Raw genomic sequence first — 24,299 nt, 5'->3', positions numbered from 1 at the left:
TTCCTTTAGGAATTCCAGAAAGCCTTTAGAGAAATATTCTTAAAATTGTTTGCTTTACAAATGTATGTTATTATTTTATTGAGAAATAAGATTAAAATCATCTTTCTGATTTTAAGATAGAAAAAATAATGTAGAGAATTTGCCATTCGCAGACCTTCATTAAAAGAATGATCAAAAAATGTGTCTAAGAAGGAAATAAGTGGAAGGAAGGACAAGCATTTACTGAGTAAAAGAACAATAATGAAGACTTATTTGGGGACTGTTACAACAAGATGGATTGATTCACATGTTTCAGTGATTAGAATGGACATCTTTGGAGGCCACTAGTCTGCCTATCATAGTGTGCTTGGTACTTTTACTTTCAGCATCCTAGTGGGCATGTCACTGGTGGTATCTCCTTGTGGTTTTAATTTGCTCTTCCCTAGTGACTAATGATGTTGAGCATATTTTCATTTGTTTATTTGCCATTTATATGTTTTCTTTTGTAAAGAGTCTGATCAACTTGTTTCCCATTTTTATTGGCTTATTATCTTTTTATTAGTGAGTTTTAAGTTTTCTTTACATATTCTGGATTTAAGTCCAGAACAAATAAAAGTTTTATAAAAAAAAATCTATTAAAAAAAATTTAGGGGGTGAAGGGTCATGATGTTTACAACTTACTTTCAAATGGTTCTGGAAGAAAAATGGTTCCCGTGTGTGCTTTTGTCTGTGTGTGTGTGTGTAGAGATAAAGAAAATGTGGCAAAATGTTAACAGTTGGTGGATCTACGTGTTTTATTGAATTATTCTTTCAACTTTTCTGTAGTTTGAAAGTTTTAAATATAAAACACTGGAGAAAAAAATAGCATGTATATATGGGATATATGTGAATATCTAAGGGAGGTTTGGTGGCTTTCATCTAAGAACACAATCAGATCTTTTCAAAGAAAATATAAAACTGAAATGTGTTGGGGTTTTTTTTCTGAAATGTGTTTTAATGAAAGTTGATTAGAGATGCTACCATCATATGCATTCCTTTTTTTTTTTTTTTTTACTGATCAGCTGTCATATACTCCAATTAAAACAATTTTTAAGGGGAGGAGAAGCTTATGGGGAAATAATGAAACTAGGTTTCAGTGAGTTTCTTAACAAAGTCAGCTTCAGTGTCAATAGAAGAGATACTTTTAATTTAGTGCGTCAGTAATTTTAATTCATTTCTTAGTTATTTCTGACTTTATATGGAAACATATAGAGATCTCTTTTTTTTTCTTTGTGTGATTTAAAGAGGGAGAGAGAAAACTGAATGAGCTATTGTCAATACCCTGGTTTTGAGCACACCAAGGCAGGGTATGCTATCTGTTATCACCAAGATAAAACTTTATCACCAAATAAAAATTTGGAATAGTTTTGCTTCGCCATCCTCAGAATTCAGCCTACTAGAACATTACGTTTCTTGGTTAGAATAAGAGTTTCATTTACCCTGTGTCAAAAATTAACTCATTCTAAATGGCAGACTTTGATGATACTAACATACTACTGTTGACTTGGATAGAATATTAGCACATCTTCCCCCAAATCTTTCCCAGTTTGTCAGAATGGGCCCATATCATATAGTCTGGAAGTATTTTAGTCTTGCTAGAATTTGAGATTTTTTATCCCTGGTAATGAAGCTGTGTCTGCACCCAAATGCATCCTGGTAAACTATGGTGCAGAGATGGAAGACTCCAGCCCCACCCCAATCTCCAACTTGAGCATGTGGAATATGAATGCTGATTGATTGTGACCAGTTGATTCTCATGACATTTTACATCTGCCTCACTTGACAGAAGCAATGTTGGTCTAGTCTGTCCTTTGCTGAGACTGCGCTTATTTGGAACTCAGAATTCATGTTAGAAAGCTACAGGTGGTTTGATAGGGAGTGATAAAAACCTGTATCCCCTACTATGCTTAGAGGGTTGTGAATTTGGAGGATAGGTTCCTGAATTTGGAATGTGCTGAGGCTAACAGTTGGAGATACAGTGGGGGTGGAATATTCACCCCCCCTATAGGTTTTGGGGATGCAAAGGGGTGTAGACACAGCTTCAGTGATTAGAAGAATCTCTTTATTTGGAGTAGGGGAATTATGTCCTTGCAAAAATCAACCTTTCAAGGGACAGGGAAATGGCTGCATGGGGTAGTGGGTAAAAGGGAAGGAAAACTCCACCCTGGAAATTTTTTTTAATTCAAAAATTTCTGCTAAAATATAACATACATATGGAAAAGCTGATTAATGATTACAAAGGTAACACATTCAGGTAATTACTTTTTAGGTCACTTTTAACCTCTCCTGCTTTAAATCTCATTGTTGTTGAGGCTTCTGAATATACCTAGAAATATACCTATCTTTGGATTTTAAATTGTACTCTTTAACCTTATTTATTTATTTATTTATTTTTGGCTGTGTTGGGTCTTCATTGCTGTGGATGGGCTTTCTCTAGTTGCGGCGAGCGGGGGCTACTCTTCGTTGCGATGCGCGGGCTTTTCATTGTGGTGGATCCCCTTGTTGCGGAGCATGGGCTCTAGGCTCGCGGGCTTCAGTAGTTGTGCCGTGCAGGCTTCAGTAGTTGTGGCTCGCGGGCTCTATAGAGTGCAGGCTCAGTAGTTGTGGCGCACGGGCTTAATTGCTCTGTGGGCATGTGGAATCTTCCCAGACCAGGGCTCGAACCCGTGTCCCCAGCACTGGCAGGCGGATTCTTAACCACTGCACCACCAGGGACGCCCCTCATTTATTTTTATACTTCTAATATTTTCTTGGTGTGTGTGTGTTTAATTTTCCTTAGATTTTTAGCCACTTTCCTGTCTCTAACTGGATGCATGGGGATGTTTTAAAGGGATTTTGTCTGTGCTTAGGGGATCTGAGTCAATATTGAGTTCTAAGGCCAGGCATAATGGTACCTGTGCTGGTGAGATTGGGGGAGACAAAAAGAAAGGTAGCATCGAATCTGGGGACTGCTGACCTGACTGCCCTTCTCTCGTGGAGACTCTCCTTTCATAAAATCTTTCTGTTTTAAAGTATTTTGGAAGATTGGGGTTACAAGGAAGTTTTCTTTCCTTGTTGGCACAGTGTCACCTTTGCCCAGGGCCTACACATCCCTGTTTAACTGCCTGCATCTCTTACTGTAGTCCTGCTGGCTGGCTTCCAGCCTGGGGAATGGGCCTGTATTCCCATCTGTCTCTCTGGCTGCTACTGGGTGAACTCCCTGTTTCCTTTTAACAGCCTTCTTTGTGGCTCTCACACCCTCCAGGTGGCCTTCTTTTTGCAGTAGAACTCTAGAACCCTTAGCTAGTGGGGCCTCCATCCTTCCACCACTGCTGCAGCTGTCCTCATTGACTGCTTTGTTTGCTAAGCCAGCCCCCTTCTCTCTGATAAAAACACCTTAGTTTATATTTTTCCCTTTTAATTAAATAACCCCAGCTGTGAATGGCAGCATAAATCTTACTGATGATAATTCCCACCGTTTAACTTGGACTCCCAGAGATGATCAAAGGGAGGTTTTTGAAGTTTGTTCAGGTTTTTTTTTTTTGCGGTACGCGGGCCTCTCACTGTTGCAGCCTCTCCCATTGCGGAGCACAGGCCCCGGACGCGCAGGCTCAGCGGCCATGGCTCATGGGCCCAGCTGCTCTGCGGCATGTGGGATCTTCCCGGACCGGGGCACGAACCCGTGTCCCCTGCATCGGCAGGCGGACGCTCAACTACTGCGCCACCAGGGAAGCCCTGTTCAGGTTTTTTGATTAAGCCTCTACCTAAACCTCTGCAAGAAATCTGTGGTTACCTGTATTTCTATGATTATCCTGGGATTTTCTTTTGAACTGAAAGATGGCTCTTAAAAATTTTTTTTTAGTTTAAAAATTTAAATATCCAAAATATCTAAGACATGCAAAAATATATAAAGAATAATACATACTGTGAACCTATTTCAGCTTAAAAAATAAAATACTTTACATAGAGTTGCCTCTCTCTGATACTTTCGTCTCCTTACTCCTTCTCTCTAGTTACCACTGTTCTGAATTTAGTGTTTATCGTTCCCACACATGGCCTTAATTTTTTGTGCATTTGTAAATATACCTAAGTAACATATAGTGTTATTTTGCATGCTTTTAACTTTATGTAAATGGTGTAATGCAGTATTCTGTTGCCATCTGTGTTTTCATCCTTAAATCTTTAATCACACACTACTTTGGCTTCTCTGAATTACTCTGTTTTATAATAGGTTGTGGCATTGATTTTATACTATCTAAGATCATTAAATCAGCAGGGCTACCCATTTGGGGTTCAGAGGCTTTTTCTATCTGTAGTGTGACCCATGTTTGCTTATAGGGTTGCCTAACTTTCTTTCAATCTGGAACACACCCATGAGCTTGTTGGGACACGCACAGGGGAAGGCAAGAGCTTTCCACCCCCATCTCACTCCCTGTAAACTATCCGGCTGCCCAGCCACACCCAGCCTTCCTCCTCCTTCTCTTCATCATGGTCATTTCCCACTTCCTCTGTGAAAGTCAAAAACTTGAAACAGGAGCGCTCAGAAGAAAACCCAGGACACTGTGACATTCAGGGGATCGTTTCACTTTGCGTGAAAATATTTCGCTTTGATGGAACTTTGGAATCCTTAGGCCGCTGATGATAACTCTTAAAAATGACTAAAAGCTGCTTTGCCATTCAATCATTCATTTAGCCATTCAACAGATATTTATTGTTTGCTCACTGTGCCAGGTATTCGCAAATAAACATGGTCTCTGCCCTCATGGAACTTATAGTATAGTGAAGGAGAAAGATAGTCACATAAATAAATAAAAAAGTTCTAACTGTGAACAGTGTTATGAGATTTTTACAGTCAGGGCAGTGAGTGTGCCTTCCTGAGGAAGTGACAATTTAACTAAGATCTAAAGCTTATGTGGGAGTTAACTAGGGAAAGAGAAGAAGAGGTTGTTTGTTCTAGGTTAAATGCAAAGAACTGGAAGCAGGAGGGCAGTGGCATGTTCATGGTGCTTGAACCCAAAAAGTGAGAGGTGTGGGGAGCGAGCGTGAAATGACCCTGGAGAGGTAGGGCCAGGTCAGACAGGCCATGTGGGCCATGGAAGAACTTTTGTCTTCATCCTAAAAGCAATGGGAAGTTATTTGTTTCATGTGTTTTGTCATTTTTTTCCAGTTTAAAAAGCAGAAACTCCTCCTAGAACTAGACCAGTATGCCCCAGATGTGGCCGAACTCATCCGAACCCCTATGGAAATGCGTTACATCCCTCTGAAAGTGGCCCTCTTGTAAGTATTCTCTGACAAAACAGGGCTCAGTGCCAATGAATGTGAGGAAAATCTGATGAGACTTTCTCATGTTGTTTGTTGTATTTTTGGAGATTTGCAGTCTTAGTCATCAAGTATTTGCTATATTTCTGTTGCACAACTGGGGTTCTGGCCAGGAAAAGAGACAGAGCCATCCTGTCTCTGTTGGGACAAAGCCTCACACAAGCACATGCACAATCGACCCTTCACAAATGCTTTTTCACTCGATGCTGATCTGGCTCCAGCCTCCTTGTAACCAGTGTTTCTAAAAAAAAAAGGTTTTCCAATTGTGATATATGGATTGCATAAAATTCTGATCTTTATGCAGCAGTTATTTCAAGCAACTCCTATGTTTCACATACAATTTAGTCCCCCATTTGTAGTTCAGAAAACTGAAGTAAAGTACCAAACAGACCCATCCCAGCTGGATGACCAGTATGAGAGAGTGGAACTTACTGAGACTCTATGGAAGAATTCTTTAGGAGTACCAGTGCTGCCTATAACTTTAATTCTTTCAGGTTATTCCTGTTTATATTCCTGAGATAGGCAAATGGGAATAATTATTCAGTCAACTAATAGTAAATGTTAATAATATACTAGTTCCTAAGGATACACAGTAAAACAAGGCAGACGAGTTTCCTCATGGAAAAACATGACCTTAGAGCTTCACATTTAGAAGGGGCCTTATGAGGACAGTTTGTTCAACCCTTGGCCTTGTGTGTGACTCTTCTATTCAGTATTCCAGATAGGTGGCTGCGTAGCTGCTTCTTGAACATCACCTGCTATTTAGAAATGGCTTTTTTTCTCCTCCCACCAAACACATTTGAGGTATCGGTTCATATCTATGTATTTTAGAAATATTGGTGGAAACTACCTAATAGAACTAGAGGTTTGGCAACATTATGAATCCCTTATGGACTCCTATGTCTCCAGGGGGGTAGTTTTGTAATAGCAGCAGCCATTTCTTTAAAGGTTGTAGAACAAGCCTATCTAATTGCTGAAAAAAAAAATCAACAATTTCTGGGCCTTTAGCTTTAGAACTGCTAATCTTACAGCTCTGAGAGGTATTGGATTTAAGGTCTTTATTTGCGCATAATAATTATAATCTCTCCCTGAGACACTGGTATGTTTCTTCCTATCTGATAATCAGAATTATGTAACTGGTCTCCCTTTTCACTTTGTCTGCCAGGAAACTCAGAGCCAGATTTAAAGCTGATTACTACAGTGTTGTAGAAGACCCATTTGTTCTTCTTTCCCTAGCCTTTACTTTTTCCTTTTATTTATGCTTTCCCTGGTCTTGATTCTTTATTTGTATTTTAATTTTGCTCTCACTTTTTATTATCTGTTCTCATTTGAGCTGCCTCAAATCTTTTGTGGAAGCAGGGTAAAAATAAATAAAAACACAGTTATGACTGTATAAGATTTCCCTATTCAGCATTTCAAATTTATTTTTTCAGTCCATTCCTTCCCACCTCAGGAAAAGACTGTTTCAGTTTAATTCCCTCCCAGTGAAAGTTCAGGTTGTCCTGTGAAGTTCAATGGCCACTAGCTTACTGAATTCAGCAGATACTTATTCTGTCCTTTGGGTCTGGCTTGGTGGATATAGCTTGGCTGCCAAGAGAACTAAACTTAAGCTGCTCTCACCTCTTGAATGGGGTAGCCTATGTCAGAGCTTAGGAACCTGATTGAGGAAACAGTACTTTCCTGGTTTTCAGAGATAACTGTAGCCATTCCTAAAATATAGGGCTCTGTGGGAATTGGTAGAATTTTTATCACTTTTGAAACCTGAAGTAATGAAAAATATAGGTTTATTGCCAGAAAGACCTGATTTTGAATGTATTTATTAGCTTGTAAAACCTTAGGCTACTTAACCACTGAGTCTCAGTTTCCTCACCTGCAAAATGGGAATGATGTTATTGCTGGTTTACAGGATCCGTGATGATGAAATATGATGGTTTTCCATATAACACATAGCACAGAATAGGCAGTGAATGTTCAGTGCCTTTTACTCACTGGCCACCACCCCACTCCATCCTCTTTTACTTAGGAAAACTTATTTCTAAGAAGTTGCCTTCCCTTGAGTATGGTTTTAGTAAACCTCTTGAACTTCCTGGCTATGGTGGCCAGGACTCCCTGGTCCTTTGACCAGGATTACTAATGCCAAATATGTGTGTTTTTCCCCAGCTATCTCTTAAATCCCTACACGGTCTTGTCTTGTGTTGCCAAGTCTACCTGCGCCATCAACAACACCCTCATTGCTTTCTTCATTTTGACCACGATAAAAGGTAAGGCCCCAAAGGAAGTTCAGTCCCTAATTTGTACAGGCTTTTGTAACACTTATGCTGTGGATTAAAAAAAAAAAAAAAAAAACACTTAAAAACATTTTTTTAAATTACACAAGTAATTTTATAGAAAATTTAGATAAGCCAAGAGAAAAAAATTAATTAAAACATCCTGAAATTCTGCCACTCAGAGAGTCACTGTTAACATAGTTTAAACAAAAAACAAAAACTTCTAAAAGGCTTACAATGAGAATAGCAGTGTTCTGCCCCTTTCTTCCCATCCCTAGTTCAACTTCTTTGATGGAACTACTTTATTTTTTTGCTAGTATTTATTTCCATATTTCCAAATAAGACCTCGTATTGCTGTTTCATGAATTATAAATTTTAGACATTATCTATTGTATTCTTATTATGGGAGATAAAGATTTAGCTTTCTTTTACCAATATCTTCACTTCCCTTCTACCTGGTTTTCCTAGAGAAGTTATGTCACAGCTTTGATTAAATCAGTAGTTGGTACTTATATTTTATGACAGTATATGTATTATTCACTGCTGGGAAAAGTAATAACTATGGTTGTTTTTTCTTTCTTGTACAACCTTTTATTTTTTCTGGGATTAGTAATTGTGGGGTTTTTGCTTGTTTTTGTTTTTGTTTTGCTTTATCTTTCTGTACCAATCACTTTTTTCCCCTCAATTGCTCTGCTAGATCTTTCAAGTGCCTAACAATACAGGCATACCTAAGAGATATTGTGGGTTTGGTTCCAGATCACAGCAATAAAGCAAATATTGCAATAAAGTGAGTCACACGAATTTTTTGGATTCCCAGCACAGATAAAAGTTATGTCTACACTATACTATATTCTGTTAAGTATGCAATAGCATTATGTCTAAAAAAATGTACATAGTTTAATTTAAACATACTTTATTAATAAAAAAATTTAGCCCCTAATAAGAGAATCAGCCCGTCCTTTGAAGCTTTGAAGCCAGGCATTGACTTCTCTTTTCTAGCTATGAAAGTCCTAGATGGCATCTTCTTCTGAAATAAGGCTGTTTCGTCTACATTGAAAATCTGTTGTTTAGTGTAGCCACCTTCATTAATTGTCTTAGGTAGATCTTCTGGATAACTTGCTGCAGCTTCTACATCAGCCCTTGCGACTTCACCTTGCACTTTTATGGTCCGGAGACAGACTTCTCTCCTTGAACCTCATGAACTAATCTCTCCTAGCTTCAAACTTTTCTTCTATAGCTTCCTCACCTCTCTCAGCCTTCATAAAATTGAAGAAAGTTAGGGCCTTACTCTGGATGAGGCTTTGGCTTAAGGGAGTGTTGTGGCAGGTTTGATCTTCTCTCCAGACCACTTGGACTTTCTCCATATCAGCAATAAGGCTGTTTTGCTTTCTTATCACTCATGTGTTCACTGGAGTAGCACTTTTAATTTCCTTCAAGAACTTTACATTTGCATTACCACTTGGCTAACTGTTTGGTGCAAGAGGCCTAGCTTTCATCCTATCCCAGCTTTCGACATGCCTTCCTCACTAAGCTTAATTATTTCTAGCTTTTTTTGTCCTTTTATTTATTTATTATTTTTGGCTGCATTGGGTCTTCATTGCTGCGCGTGGGCTTTCTCTAGTTGTGGTGTGCAGCCTTTTCATTGAAGTGGCTTCTCTTGTTGCAGAGCATGGGCTCTAGGCGCACGGGCTTCAGTAGTTGTGGCACGCGGGCTTCAGTAGTTGTGGCTTGTGGGCTCTAGAGCGCAGGCTCGGTAGTTGTGGCACATGGCCTTAGTTGCTCCGCGGCATGTGGGATCTTCCTGAACCAGGGCTCAAACCTGTGTCCCCTGCATTGGCAGGCAGATTCTTAACTACTGTGCCACCAGGGAAACCCTATTTCTAGCTTTTGATTTAAAGTGAGAAGTATGCAACACTTCCTTTAACTTGAACACTCAGAGGCCATTGTATGGTTATTAATTGGCCTAATTTTAATATTAGGAAGGAATAGGGAGGCCTGAGGAGAGGGAGAGAGGTGGGGGAACAGCTAGTCTGTGAAATAGTCAGAACACAGACAACACTTATCAGTTGTTTGCCATATTATGGGCATGTGGTGCCCCCAAACAATTAAAAGAGTAACATCAAAGATCACTGATCACAGATCACCGTAACAAACATAATAATAATGAAAAATTTTGAAATATTGCAAGAATTACCAGAACATGACACAGAGACACAAAGTGAGCAAATGCTGTTGGAAAAATGGCTCTGATAGACTTACTTAATGCAGGGTTGCCACAGACCTTCAATTTGTAAAAAACACAATATCTGCAAAGTACAGTAAAACAAAGTAGGTCTGTAGTTTTTTAAAAAAATGTTAAGTACATCAAATAGTTTATTGGTTCCATTATTTTTCTGGAGATCTGCCTCACACATCTTTCATCCTGTACCAGTCTGTCCTGGTTGTTGTCTGGTCTTGATGCAAAGCTATCATAGTGGAACTTTTCCTTATAATTCTCTTGTATTGTATCCCTTTCCTAGATTCCTTTTTTCGTTTACTGATTTTTTTCCTCGGTTTTCCTAAAGTACTTCCTCTAGTAGTTTTCTAAGAAAGGGTGTGTGAGATATGTATTTTGAATCATTCCACACATGAAAAAATGTGTTTTTCTAACTTAGCACCAGATTAATAGTTGGGGCAAGGTATAGAATTCTAGACTGGAAAAAATTTTCCTTCAGAATTTTGAAGGCATTGCTTCACTGTGTTCTAGCATCCCGGTTGCTGTTGGACAGTTTGAAGCCATTATACGTAACCTAATTTTTTCTTTGAAAGATTTAAGATCTTCTTTTTATCCTCAGTATTTTGAAATTTCATGATGCTATGTCTACTTGGTTCTTTTTTTCATTCATTACTGGGTACTTGGTAGGCCCTTTCAAAATAGAGACTAGTGTCCTTTAGTTCTAGAAGATATTCCAGTACTGTTTTTCAAATTCTCTCTCCTCTCTGTTTTCTCTGTCCTCTCATTTGGGGTGTCTATTGGATATTGGACTTTTTGGATTGATCTAATTTGTGTGTTTTATTTTCTATTGATTTAAGTTCTTTCTTGGTCTCCAGTTGTTTCTTTGAAGCATCATTATTATTTTATCACCATGATATCCTCTCTTATCTCTCTGAGTTTTCTTGGTTTTGTTTTCAGTTTCCATTTGTTCTCCATTGTTCTCTTTGTCTTCCTGGATTCCCCCCCACCCTGCCTCTTTTTTCTGTTTGTCTTGGGCTCTGTCTTTCATATGGGTAGATTTTCTCTTATTTATGGTGATCCTTGGCTGTCTGCTTATTATTTAAGAATGTTAGAAGGATGGGGTATGTAGGGATAGTCACCTGGCTGCACATAGTTGAGGTGAGACCTGGGGTTCTGTCTGGTCTGTATACAAACGTTCAGCTTGATTCTCATCTCTGTAACTTACCCCCACCTGCCATAGTATCTGATAACCTTCAAGGTGCTGGATCTCTCAGAAGTTGTATGGGGTGAGTTGGCCTGATTTTTATTGGTATTCCTCTCTGCAGGCCATTGAGCTGTAATTTCTTCCATAATGCTCAGTCATTTATCCCTCTTCCTCCTGCTTTTAATGTTTCCACTATTATGTTAAAAATTATTTTGCTATAGTCTCTTCTGTTAATTTGTTATTTAAGACTATTTTTAATGCTTTATTGTCATTTTAGTGAGGTTATTGGAGGGAAAGATGATATACATGTGATTAATCTACCATTTTTCACTAGAAGTCTCTTAGCATTGGAGGTATATTTTTCCAGATTTTTCCCTCATTTTTCTTTTACACTTTTAAATATTGTATCGGTTAACTGTCATCACAAAAATGTTATTTGACAAACCACTCCAAAACTCAGTGGCTTAAAACAACAATACGCATTCACTTAGCTCATGTGTCTGTAAGTCAGATAGGTGTCAGCTGATCTAGGTTGAATGTGGCTAGGCAGTTTGTTGGTTTCATCGGGGCTCATTCATGCATTGGCAGCTGACTGTAGTTGGCTCATCTAGGCTGGGCTCTTCACCACATGTCTGTCATCCTCATGGACCAGGGGACTAATTTAGGCATATTCTTCTTATAGTGATGGCAGAGACACAACTGTGAGCAAGCCCAATCAGGCTTGAGCTTTTGAAGTTCTGGTTGTATCACATGTGCTTACATCACATTGATCAAAACAAAACATGGGTGATCTCAGGTGTGAGTATTTCCATCCTGTCCACAATGGGGGGGCACTGCAAAGTTATATGGCAAAGAGCCTGGACATAGGGAGGGGTTAAGAATTGGGGACAAAAATACAGTCTGCCACATGTCAGTAAACATTTAGTCTGTCATTTTTCATGGCTGCTTACTGTTCCGTTGTCTTGATGAATAAATAGAAATTCTTTAACCAACTTCTATTAAATATCTAGTTAATTTCCCAGTTTTCAGCTGTTTAAATAATACTATAATTTTCTTTCTTTTTTTTAATTTAAAAACTTTTTTGGCCTCATCATGTGGCTTCTGGGATCTTAGCTCCCCAACCAGGGATTGAACCCGGGCCACAGCAGTGAAAGTGCTGAGTCTTAACCACTGGACTGCCAGGGAATTCCCATACAGTTAATTTTCTAATGTAATTTCTAACAGTAATTGTCACACACATGTTCAATTATTTTCTTACTCTAAAGTCCTAGAAATAGAATTATTGTGTCACTGCGTGTATACCTTCTTTAGGATTTCTGAAATTTATCACTAAATTGCCTTCAAGAGTTTTACCAATGTGTACTCGGATAAGAAGTGTATGAGAGCTCTTATTTCCCTACATTATTGCTGAATAATTTGCACACTGAGGAAATAAAGACTCAAAAGTTGTACATAGGACCTTTTACTTAGAGTTTACTTACCTTTCCTAGGGTGGCACGCGGGAATGACTTAGGTCTTCATAAGACATTGCTTCTCTTGGAGTGGTTGTAGTTAGTCTTTCTGTAGGTCATTTAGTTTAACTTATTATCAGGTTACTTGAAATGACTCTTTGCTGTCTGTGAACATCCCCTGCCTCAGTTCCTGTTTCCAGAGTGTCCAGCTCAGGTAGACTCATTTATGAAGGTGCCTGGTGTCCATTAAAGTAAGGACTGTATGAGGCAGCCTGGCAGAAGGGATTGAGCACTGGCCTTTGGAAATGTCACCTTTAAAATAGCTGAGCACAGAGGTAGAAAGACTAAAGGCATGCTCTCTGAGGTGTGTACAATAGAAGTCTCACACAAAAATGTAAAGTATGCCATTTTAAGAACATCTTTCAAAAGACCCTTTAAGTCAATGGAATGATTTTGTTTGGGGGAAAAAATGTAAAAAAGTTATATGTCACTCCTTTGCAGCCACATTGTTTTGGTTCCACAGAAAAAAAAATTTTTTATTATGTCACTCTAGATTTCTGTCAAATGAATTTTATGAACATTTTTGTAATATTGTATGCACAATTTTGTTTTAATTTTATTACTTGTTTCGTATGAATCATGAATGACATTAGTCACATTTGTTAATTTCTTTACATCAAAATTTAAGTTTTTAAAATTTTAGGAGTAGTTCAAGTACGTGGTAAAAATAAAAGAAATTCAAACATATGAAATGAGAAGTAAAAGTCTTTTATCATCCCACCCCACCCCACCTCCACTTCCATTCCTCAGGTATGTTTGTCATGGGTCCTAGGCCTTCCCTTTTGCTGGACACTTAAGTTATTTTCCATTGTTGGCAGCTGTAAGTAGAGACCGTCGCAAGTAACATTTCTAATCTATTAAAATATTTGAAGAATTCTATTTTAGTTAGGTCTCTGAACTATTCTCTTTGAATATATTAGTAATCCCTATTAGCAGTATATACAAAGTTCAGTTATAAAATCTGCAGGTCATATTTCTATATTTCACATTTGTACCACATAATTAGATATTTAATAAAATTTGTGAAGGAATAATTCACTCTTTAAAGAAGAAAACAGTTGGGAGATTTCACAAAAGAAGGGATCTAAATGACTAAAAACTATGAAAAAATATTCAACTCCTTAGATAACTAATAAAGAAAAGCAAATTGAAATAACAAAGAAGTGGTTTTTTATTCCCTTTCAAATTGGCAAAGATTTTAGAAGATAATTCTCAGTTCTGGCAAAGTGCTATCAAACTGGCATTTTCCCACATGGCAAGTTGACTTATAAATTAGTACAGCCCTCTTGGGAAGCAGTTTGGCAGTAGTTCAAGTGTTTGTTCTTTTGATTTATGAATTTTAATTTTGATAACCTATCCTAAAGTAGTGCAGAATTACAGACCAAGCTTTATGATGCTAAGTCATTAATTGCAGGATTATTTATAATGATTAGAAAAATTGGAAAATACTTCAAAGTAGAGAGAGGAATGGCTAAGTAAAACATGGTTTGCCCATGTAATTAAAGAAAATACAGTTTACCCACGCACACGATATTTGAAAATAATTGTAAATTATGTGAGGATACATTTATTTTTTAAAAGCTGAATACAAAATTGTATAGTTTAATAAAGTATAATCTCAACTATGTTAAAACTACAACACAAATAGAAATAGATTCCAAAAGAGTAATACTTGTTTCTGCAGAGTAAGTTAGTAATTTTTATTTCCTCCTCATATCTGTTTTTTCCCAAAGTTTCTTCAGTGAGCACATAATTTAAAATAAATTGATTGATAAGAAGATAGGGACAGTGGAAGTAAACTATGTACCTCTCTCCCCAGACTTCCGTGGAGCAGGTGCCCCCACAGAAGGGAGTGGCCTCATTTGCTTTGTCCCCTTGACTCCTTCTACTTGCCCTCCTTTGACTTTCTTTGTGGCAGCCCAGGGTTGCCTGGGACACGCTGAGAGCCACAGGCCAGGAGAAAGCCCAGGCCATTGTATTGTGATGTCCTTGTTGGGGTGTTGGCCAGGAAACTCAAATCTGTGGGCAAGATTGATTTGTTTAGTGGAGCAGCTTGGGTTTTACTTCAAAGGTTGGGGCTTTGGTGAAGGAGCTACTTAAAATACTCCATCCCTCTGAAGTCATCTTCATTAGGCTTTCAAAAGGAAAACAAACAGGTGTTAATAGGTACTCCTGCTTATTCACTGTTGGTGTTTGTCAACAATGAGATGCTCCATACTAGAAATTCTTGAGGTTTGCCGCCCAAGGACCCTTCCGATTCTCCTTATTCCACCAAAAGAGACCTGAGTGACAGGGCTTGCTTCCCAAGGAAAAAGAAGAATCAGTACTATCAGAGGTGGTTCAGAGTAAGAGCTCAGGCTGCTGTGATGTCAGACAGATGTCAATGAAAAAATGTTACCTGCAAAATCAGTAAACAAATGTGTCACAGCCCTCAAGCCATCACATTACAGCTGCCCCTATGATGAGCCCCGAGGGAACTCAGGATAGAAACAGGATGCTCCCCATCTAGAGGTCAGCCACTGCAGCCACCCCCGAAGGTGCACCCTGAGGAGACTCAGGATGAGAAAGCACAGGCCCAGATAGCTGAGGTGCATATCAAAGGAATGATTTCAGAGAGCCCAGACGCTTGCATCTTCCCATACATAGAAAAGCGCTAAATTCCTTAACTTGAGATACCTGGTTTTCTCTAATTAACAGTAATCTTTTGATGTTCCGACTACATGGTCTTTGTTGCAAAAACTACTATATATCTTGGCTCCTCTCTTACGTCTTTGGAAGCAGTCTCTCAGAGCTATCTGAGATGCTGTGTCCCAGGCTTAAGTCCTCAGTTTTGTCCGCCACATAAAACATAACTCTCAACCTTTAGGTTGTGCATTTTTTTTTCAGTCGACACAGATCTGATAGCTAATTCTAGTTCTAGCACTTCCTGGCATTATCACTTTAAGCAAGTCACTTAACTGTTTAGGACCTCAGTTTCCTTGTCTATAACATGGGGACTGAAACAGTCCCTACTGCATAGAGTAAATGTAAAGAATGAATGAGATGAGGAGGAAAAAAAATGAATGAGATGGTGCATGTGAAACACTTAGCATAGTGTGGGAGCATGAACTAGATGCTCAGTAAATGGTGGTGCTGATTGTTACTCTTGATAATATTAAAAGATCCCTCAGGACTTCCTCTTGGGAGAACACCAGAATCACAACTAACTGCTGAACAATTATTGACAGGAAAACACTGGAACTCACCAAAAAAGATACCACATGTCCAATGACACAGGAGAAGCCACAATGAGATGGTAGGAGGGGTGCAATCACAATAAAATCAAATCCCATTACCACTGGGTGGGTGACTCACAAACTGGAGAACAATTATAGCACAGAAGTCCACACACTGGAGTGAAGGTTCTGAGCCCCATGTCAGGCTTCCCAACCTGGGGGTCTGGCAATGGGAGGAGGAATTCCCAGAGAATCAGACTTTGAAGGCTAGCAGGATTTGATTGCAGGACTTTGACAGGACTGGGGGAAATAGAGACTCCACTCTTGGAGGGCACACAAAAGAGTGTGCACATCAGGACCCAGGGGGAAGGAGCAGTGACCCCGCTGGAAACTGAACCAGACCTACCTGCTAGTGTTGGAGGGTCTCCTGCAGAGGCAGGGTCGGCTGTGACTCACCATGGGGACAGGGACACTGGCAGCAGAAGCTCAGGGAAGTAATCCTTGGCGTAAGCCCTCCCAGAGTCCACCATTAGTTCCACCAAAGACCCTGTAGGCACCAGTGCTGGGTCGCCTCAGGCCAAACAACAAGCATGGAGGGAACTCAGCCCCACCCATCAGCAGACAGGCAGATTAAAGTTTTACTGAACTCTGCCCACCAGAGCAACACCCAGCTCTACCCACCACCAGTCCCTCCCATCGGGAAGCTTGCACAAGCCTCTTAGATAGCCTCATCCACCAGAGGGCAGACAGCAGAAGCAAGAAGAATTACAATCCTGCAGCCTGTGGAATGAAAACCACATTCACAGAAAGATAGACAAAGTGAAAAGGCCAAGGACTATGTACCAGATGAAGGAAGAAGATAAAACCCCAGAAAAACAACTAGATGAAGTGGAGATAGGCAACCTTCCAGAAAAAGAGTTCAGAATAATGATAGTGGAGATGATCCAGAACCTTGGGAAAAGAATGGAGGTAAAGATCAGAAGATGCAAGAAATCTTTAAAAAAGACCTAGAAGAATTAAAGAACAGAGATGAACAATACAATAACTGAAATGAAAAATACACTAGAAGGAATCAATAGCAGAATAACTGAGGCAGAAGAACAGATAAGCGACCTGTAAGACAAAATGGTGGAAATCACTGCTATGGAACAGAATAAAGAAAAAAGACTGAAAAGAAATGAAGACAGCCTAAGAGACCTCTGGGACAACATTAAACGCAACAACATTCGCATTATAGGGGTTCCAGAAGGAGAACAGAGAGAGAAAGGACCCGAGAGAATATTTGAAGAGACTATAGTCGAAAACTTCCCTAACATGGGAGAGGAAATACCCACCCAAGTCCAGGAAGTACAGAGAGTCCCAGGTAGGATAAACCCAAGGAGAAATACGCTGAGACACGTAGTAATCAAGTTGAGAAAAATTAAAGACAAAGAAACATTATTAAAAGCAACAAGGGAAAAACGACAAGTAACATACAATGGAACTCCCATAAGGTTAACAGCTGATTTCTCAGCAGAAATTCTACAAGCCAGAAGGGAGTGGCACAATATATTTAAAGTGATGAAAGGGAAGAACCTACAAACAAGAATACTCTACCCAGCAAGGATTTCATTCAGATTTGATGGAGAAATCAAAAGCTTTACAGACAAGCAAAAGCTAAGAAAATTCACCACCAAACCAACTCTACAACAAATGCTAAAGGAACTTCTGTAAGTGGGAAACACAAGAGAAGAAAAAGGGCCTACAGAGGGCTTCCCTGGTGGCGCAGTGGTTGAGAGTCCGCCTGCCGATGCAGGGGACACGGGTTCGTGCCCCGGTCCGGGAAGATCCCACATGCCGCGGAGCAGCTGGGCCCGTGAGCCATGGCCGCTAAACCTGCGCGTCTGGAGCCTGTGCTCCACAACAGGAGAGGCCACAACAGGAGAGGCCCATGTACCGCAAAAAAAAAAAAAAAAAGGGCCTACGGAAACAAACCCAAAACAATTAAGAAAATGGTAACAGGAACATACATGTCAATAATTACCTTAAATGTGAATGGATTAAATGTTCCAACCAGAAGACACAGGCTGGCTGAATGGATACAAAAACAAGACCCATATATATGCTGTCTACAAGAGACCCACTTCAGACCTAGGGACACATACAGACTGAAAGTGAGGGGATGGAAAAAGATATTCCATGCAAGTGGAAATCAAAAGAAAGCTGGAGTGGCAAAACTCTTATCAGATAGAATAGACTTTAAAATAAAGAATGTTACAAGAGACAAGGAAGGATACTACATAATGATCAAGGGATCAGTCCAAGAACAAGGGCTTACCGGGTGGTGCAGTGGTTAGGAATATGCCTGCCAGTGCAGGGGACACGGGTTCAGACCCTGGTCCAGGAAGATCCCATGTGCCACAGAGCAGTGAAGCCCGTGAGCCACAACTACTAAGCCTGCATTCTATTGCCTGCGAGCCACAACTACTGACTCGTGCACCTAGAGCCCATGCTCCACAACAAGAGAGGCCACTGCAGTGAGAATCCCGTGCACTGCAAGGAAGAGTAATCCCTGCTCACTGCAGCTAGAGAAAGCCTGCATGCAGTAATGAAGACCCAACACAGCCAAAAATAAATAATAAATTTATAAAAAATATACAAGAAGAAGATATAACAATTATAAATATATATGCACCCAACACAGGAGCACCTCAATACATAAGGCAAATGCTAACAGCTATAAAAGAGGAAATCAACAGTAACACAATAGTTACTGTTGTAATTATCGTAATAGTGGGGGGCTTTAGCACTTCACTTACACCAATGGACAGATCGTTCAGACAGAAAATTAATAAGGAAACACAAGCTTTAAATGACACAATAGACCAGATAGATTTAACTGATATTTATAGGACATTCCATCCAAAAACAGCAGATTACACTTTCTTCTCAAGTGCACACGGAACATTCTCCAGGATACATCACATCTTGGGTCACAAATCAAGCCTCAGTAAATTTAAGAAAATTGAAATCATATCAAGCATATTTTCCAACCACAACGCTATGGTTTATTAGAAATAAATTACAGGGAAAAAACCATAAAAAACACAAACACATGGAGGCTAAACAACACAGTACTAAATAACCAAGAGATCACTGAAGAAATCAAAGCGGAAATAAAAAAATACCTGGAGACAAATGACAACGAAAACACAACAATCCAAAACCTATGGGATGCAGCAAAAGCAGTTCTAAGAGGGAAGTTTATAGCAATACAATCCTACCTCAGGAAACAAGAAAAATCTCAAATAAACAATCTAACCTTACACCTAAGGGAACTAGAGAAAGAAGAACAAACAAAACCCAAAGTTAGCAGAAGGAAATAAATCATAAAGATCAGAGCAGAAATAAATGATATAGAAACAAAACAATAGCAAAGATCAATAAAACTAAAAGCTGGTTCTTTGAGAAGAGAAACAAAATTGATAAACCATTAGCCAGACTCATCAAGAAAAAGAGGGAGAGGACTCAAATCAATAAAATTAGAAATGAAAAAGGAGAAGTTACAACAGACACAGCAGAAATACAAAGGCATCCTAAGAGACGACTACAAGCAACTCTATGCCAATAAAATGGACAACCTGGAAGAGATGGACAAATTCTTATCACCTTCCAAGACTGAATCGGGAAGAAATAGAAAATATGAACAGAACACTCACAAGTAATGAAATTGAAACTATGGTTAAAAATCTTCCAACAAACAAAAGTCCAGGACCAGATGGCTTCACAGGTGAATTCTATCAAACATTTAGAGAAGAGCTAACACCCATCCTTCTAAACTCTTCCCAAAAATTGCAGAGGAAGGAACACTCCCAAACTCATATTATGAGGCCACCATCACCCTGATACCAAAACCAGACAAAGATACTATAAAAAAAGAAAATTTCAGACCAATATCACTGATGAATATAGATGCAAAATCTTCAACAGAATACTAGCAAACAGAATCCAACAGCACATTAAAAGGATCATATACCATGATCAAGTGGGATTCATCCCAGAGATTCAAGGATTCTTCAATATATGCAAGTCAATCAATGTGATATACCATATTAACAAATTGAAGAATAAAAACCATATGATCATCTCAATAGATGCAGAAAAAGCTTTTGACAAAATTCAGCATCCATTTATGATAAAAACTCTGCAGAAAGGGCATAGAGGGAACCTACCTCAGCATAATAAAGGCCTTATATGACAAACCCACTGCAAACATCATTCTCAGTGATGAAAAACTGAAAGCATTTCCTCTAAGATCAGGAACAAGACAAGGATGTCCACTCTAGCCACTCTTATTCAACATAATTTTGGAAGTCCTAGCCACGGCAATCAGAGAAGAAGAAGAAATAAGAGGAATACAAATTGGAAAAGAAGAATTAAAACTGTCACTGTTTCAGATGAAATGATACTATACGTAGACAATCCTAAAGATGCCACTAGAAAACTACTAGAGCTAATCAATGAATTTGGTAAAGCCGCAGGATACAAAATTAATGCACAGAAATCTCTTGCATTCCTATACACTAACAACGAAAGATCAAAAAGAGAAATTAAGGTAACAATCCCATTCACCGTTGCAACAAAAAGAATAAAATACCTAGGAATAAACCTACCTAAGGAGGTAAAAAACCTGTACTCAGAAAACTATAAGACACTGATGAAAGAAATCAAAGAAGACACAATCAGGTCTCATTGAACACGGCAGCAGCTTTCCAGATTGCTGTTTTCTCCTCCAGGGGACCCGGGCCTGCGCTCAGCAGCCATGTCTAAGGGACCTGCAGTTGGCATTGATCTTGCACCACCTTTTCTTGTGTGGGTACCTTCCAGCACGGAAAGGTGGAAATAATTGCCAGTGATCACGGGAACCAAACTACCCCAAGCTATGTCGCCTTTACTGATACCAAATGATTGATTGGTGATGCTGCAAAGAACCAAGTTGCAAGAATCCCACCAACATGGGTTTTGATGCCAAACGCCTCATTGGACGAAGATTTGATGATCTGTTGTCCAGCCTGATATGAAGCATTGGCCCTTTATAGTGGTGAATGATGCAGGCAGGCCTAAGGTTCAAGTAGAATACAAGGGAGAGACAAAAAGTTTCTATCCAGAGGAGGTGTCATCCATGGTTTTGACAAAGATGAAGGAAATAGCAGAAGCCCTACCTTGGGAAGACTGTTACTAATGCTGTTGTCACAGTACCTGCTTACTTTAATGATTCTCAGCGTCAGGCTACCAAAGATGCTGGAACTATTGCTGGGCTCAATGTACTTAGAATCATCAACGAGCCAACTGCTGCTGCTGTTGCCTGTGACTTAGACAAAAAGATTGGAGCAGAAAGAAATGTGCTGATCTTTGATTTAGGTGGTGGCACTTTTGATGTGTCAGTCCTCACTACTGAGGATGGAATCTTTGAGGTGAAGTCTACAGCTGGAGATACCCACTTAGGTGGAGAAGACTTTGACAACTGGATGGTCAACCATTTTATTGCAGAGTTCAAGTGCAAGCACAAGAAGGGCATCAGTGAGAACAAGAAGGCTGTCTGTTGCCTTCGTATTGCTTGTGAGCATGCTAAGTGCACTTTCTCTTCCAGCACCCAGGCCACTATTGAGATTGATTCCCTTTATGAAGGAATCAACTTCTATACCTCAATTACCTGTGCCTGATTTGAAGAACTGAATGCTGACCTGTTCCGTGGCACACTGGACCCTGTGGAGAAAGCCCTTCAGGATGCCAAGCTAGACAATTCTCAGATCCATGATATTGTCCTGGTGGGTAGTTCAACCCGCATCCCCAAGAATCAGAAACTTCTACAGGACTTCTTCAGTGGGAAAGAACTGAATAAGAGCATCAACCCTGATGAGGCTGTTGCTTATGGTGCAGCTGTCCAGGCAGCCATTTTATCTGGAGACAAATCTGAAAATGTTCAAGACTTGCTGCTGTTGGATGTCACTCCTCTTTCCCTTGGAATTGAAACTGCTGGTGGAGTCATGACTGTCCTCAAGAGCAACACCACCATTCCCACCAAGCAGACGCAGACCTTCACAACCTACTTGGACAACCAGCCCGGTGTTCATTCAGGTTTATGAAGGTGAGCATGCCATGACCAAGGATAACAACCTGCTTGGCACGTTTGAACTCACAGGCGTACCTCCTGCCCCCTGTGGTGTTCCTCAGATTGAAGTCACTTTTGATATTGATGCCAATGGCATCCTCAATGTCTGCTGTGCATAAGAGCACAGGAAAAGAGAACAAGATTACCATCACTAATGACAAGGGCTGTTTGAGCAAGGAAGACATTGAATGCATGGTTCAGGAAGCAGAGAAGTACAAAGCTGAAGATGAGAAGCAGCGGGATGAGTTGTCTTCGAAGGATTCTCTTGAATCCTGTGCTTTCAACATGAAAGCTACTGTTGACAATGAGAAACTTCAAGGCAAGATTAATGATGAGGACAAACAGAAGATTCTTGATAAGTGTAATGAAATAATCAACTGGCTTGATAAGAACCAGACTGCAGAGAAAAAAGAATTTGAACATCAGCAGAAGGAGCTAGAAAAAGTCTGCAACCCCATCATTACCAAGCTGTACCAGAGCTCAGGAGGAATGCCAGGAGGAATGCCCGGGGGCTTCCCTGGTGGTGGAGCTCCTTCATCTGCTGGTGCCTCCTCTGGGCCCACCATTGAAGAGGTTGATTAAGCCAACCTAGCATAGATTCAGCATTGTTCCACAAAACATTGAAGGACCCAAATTTGTAGCAAATTCCATGGCAGTTTTAAAGTTGAGCTGCTGTAATAAACTCGGCATTCTTGATACTTGAACATGGAATATGTGCACAGGGAAAGGAAATAACACTGCACTTTACAAGCACTGTATTGTAAGTGGAAAATGCAATGTCAAATAAAACGGTATTTAAAATTGGCACCATAAAAAAAAAAAGATGACACAAACAGATGTAGAGATATACCATGTTCTTGGATTGGAACAATCAATATTGTGAAAATGACTGTACTACTCAAAGCAATCTACAGAGTCAATGCAATCCCTATCAAATTACCAGTGGCAGTTTTTACAGAACTAGAACAAAAAATCTTGAAATTTGTATGGAGACACAGAAGACCCTGAATAGCCAAAGCAATCCTGAGGGAAAAAAACAGAGCTGGAGGCATCAGACTCCCTGACTTCAGACTCTACTACAAAGCTACAGTAATCAAGACAATATGGTACTGGCACAAAAACAGAAATATAGGTCAAATGGAACAGGATAGAAAGCCCAGAGATAAACCCACGCACCTATGGTCAACTAATCTATGACAAAGGAGGCAAGGATATACAATGGAGAAAAGACAGTCTTTTCAATAAGTGGTGCTGGGAAAACTGGACAGCTACATGTAAAAGAATGAAATTAGAACACCATACACAAAAATAAACTCAAAATGGATTAAAGACCTAAATGTAAGACCGGACACTTATAAAACTCTTAGAGGAAAACATAGGAAGAACACTCTTTGACTTGACATAAATCACAGCAAGATCTTTTTTGATCCACCTCCTAGAGTAATGGAAATAAAAACCAAAATAAACAAATGGGACCTAATGAAGCTTAAAAGCTTTTGCATAGCAAAGGAAAACTAAACAAGATGAAAAGACAGCCCTCAGAATGGGAGAAAATATTTGCAAACGAAGCAACGGACAAAGGATCAATCTCCAAAATATATAAACAGCTCATGCAGCTCAATATAAAAAACAAGCAACCCAATCAGAAAATGGGCAGAAGAACTAAATAGACATTTCTCCAAGGAAGACATACAGATGGCCAAGAGGCACATGAAAAGCTTCTCAACATCACTAATTATTAGAGAAATGCAAATCAAAGCTACAATGAGGTATCACCTCACACCAGTTAGAATGGGCATCTTCAGAAAATCTACAAACAACAAATGCTGGAGAGGGTGTGCAGAAAAGGGAACCCCCTTTCACTCTTGGTGGGAATGTAAATTGATACAGCCACTGTGGAGAACAGTATGGAGGTTCCTTAAAAAACTAAAAACAGAATTACCATATGACCCAGCAATCCTACTACTGGGCATATACCCAGAGAAAAATATAATTCAACAAGACACATGCACCCCAATGTTCATTGCAGCACTATTTACAATAGGCAAGTCATGGAAGCAACTTAAATGCCCATCGACAGATGAATGGATAAAGAAGGTGTGGTACATATATACAGTGGAATATTGCCATAAAAAGGAATAAAATTGGGTCATTTGTAGAGATGTAGATGGACTTACAGACTGTCATTCAGAGTGAAGTAAGTCAGAAAGAGAAAAACAAATATCATATATTAACACATATATGTGGAACCTAGAAAAATGGTACAGATGAACCGGTTTGCAAGGCAGAAATAGAGACACAGATGTAGAGAACAAATGTATGGACACCAAGGGTGGAAAGCAGGTGGTGGGGAGTGGTGGTGGGATGAATTGGGAGATTGGGATTGACATATATACACTAATATGTATAAAATAGATAAC

The 24,299-nt window shown here is 39.5% G+C and overlaps 1 protein-coding gene and 1 pseudogene across 5 annotated transcripts in view; both read left to right on the top strand.

Moving 5' to 3' along the window:
• The window catches only part of PIGU (phosphatidylinositol glycan anchor biosynthesis class U), a 125,230-nt gene that overhangs the window by 24,957 nt on the left and 75,974 nt on the right, over positions 1 to 24,299 (top strand). For all 4 annotated transcript variants that reach the window (XM_082669482.1, XM_082669484.1, XM_082669483.1 and 1 more), the window contains exons 5-6: positions 5,165 to 5,274; positions 7,477 to 7,577. In XM_082669482.1, the coding sequence (XP_082525608.1) occupies positions 5,165 to 5,274; positions 7,477 to 7,577 (211 nt within the window). The remainder of the gene's footprint in view (positions 1 to 5,164; positions 5,275 to 7,476; positions 7,578 to 24,299) is intronic.
• LOC309832318 (heat shock cognate 71 kDa protein-like) lies at positions 20,530 to 22,487 on the top strand (annotated as a pseudogene). Its single transcript has one exon. The product of its transcript is annotated as a heat shock cognate 71 kDa protein-like (transcript).

Source organism: Grampus griseus (assembly GCF_964374135.1).
Source record: "Grampus griseus genome assembly, chromosome: 14".
Lineage (NCBI taxonomy): Eukaryota > Metazoa > Chordata > Mammalia > Artiodactyla > Delphinidae > Grampus > Grampus griseus.
Note: the sequence above shows the minus strand (reverse complement) of the source record. Positions and strands in the feature narration are given on the sequence as shown.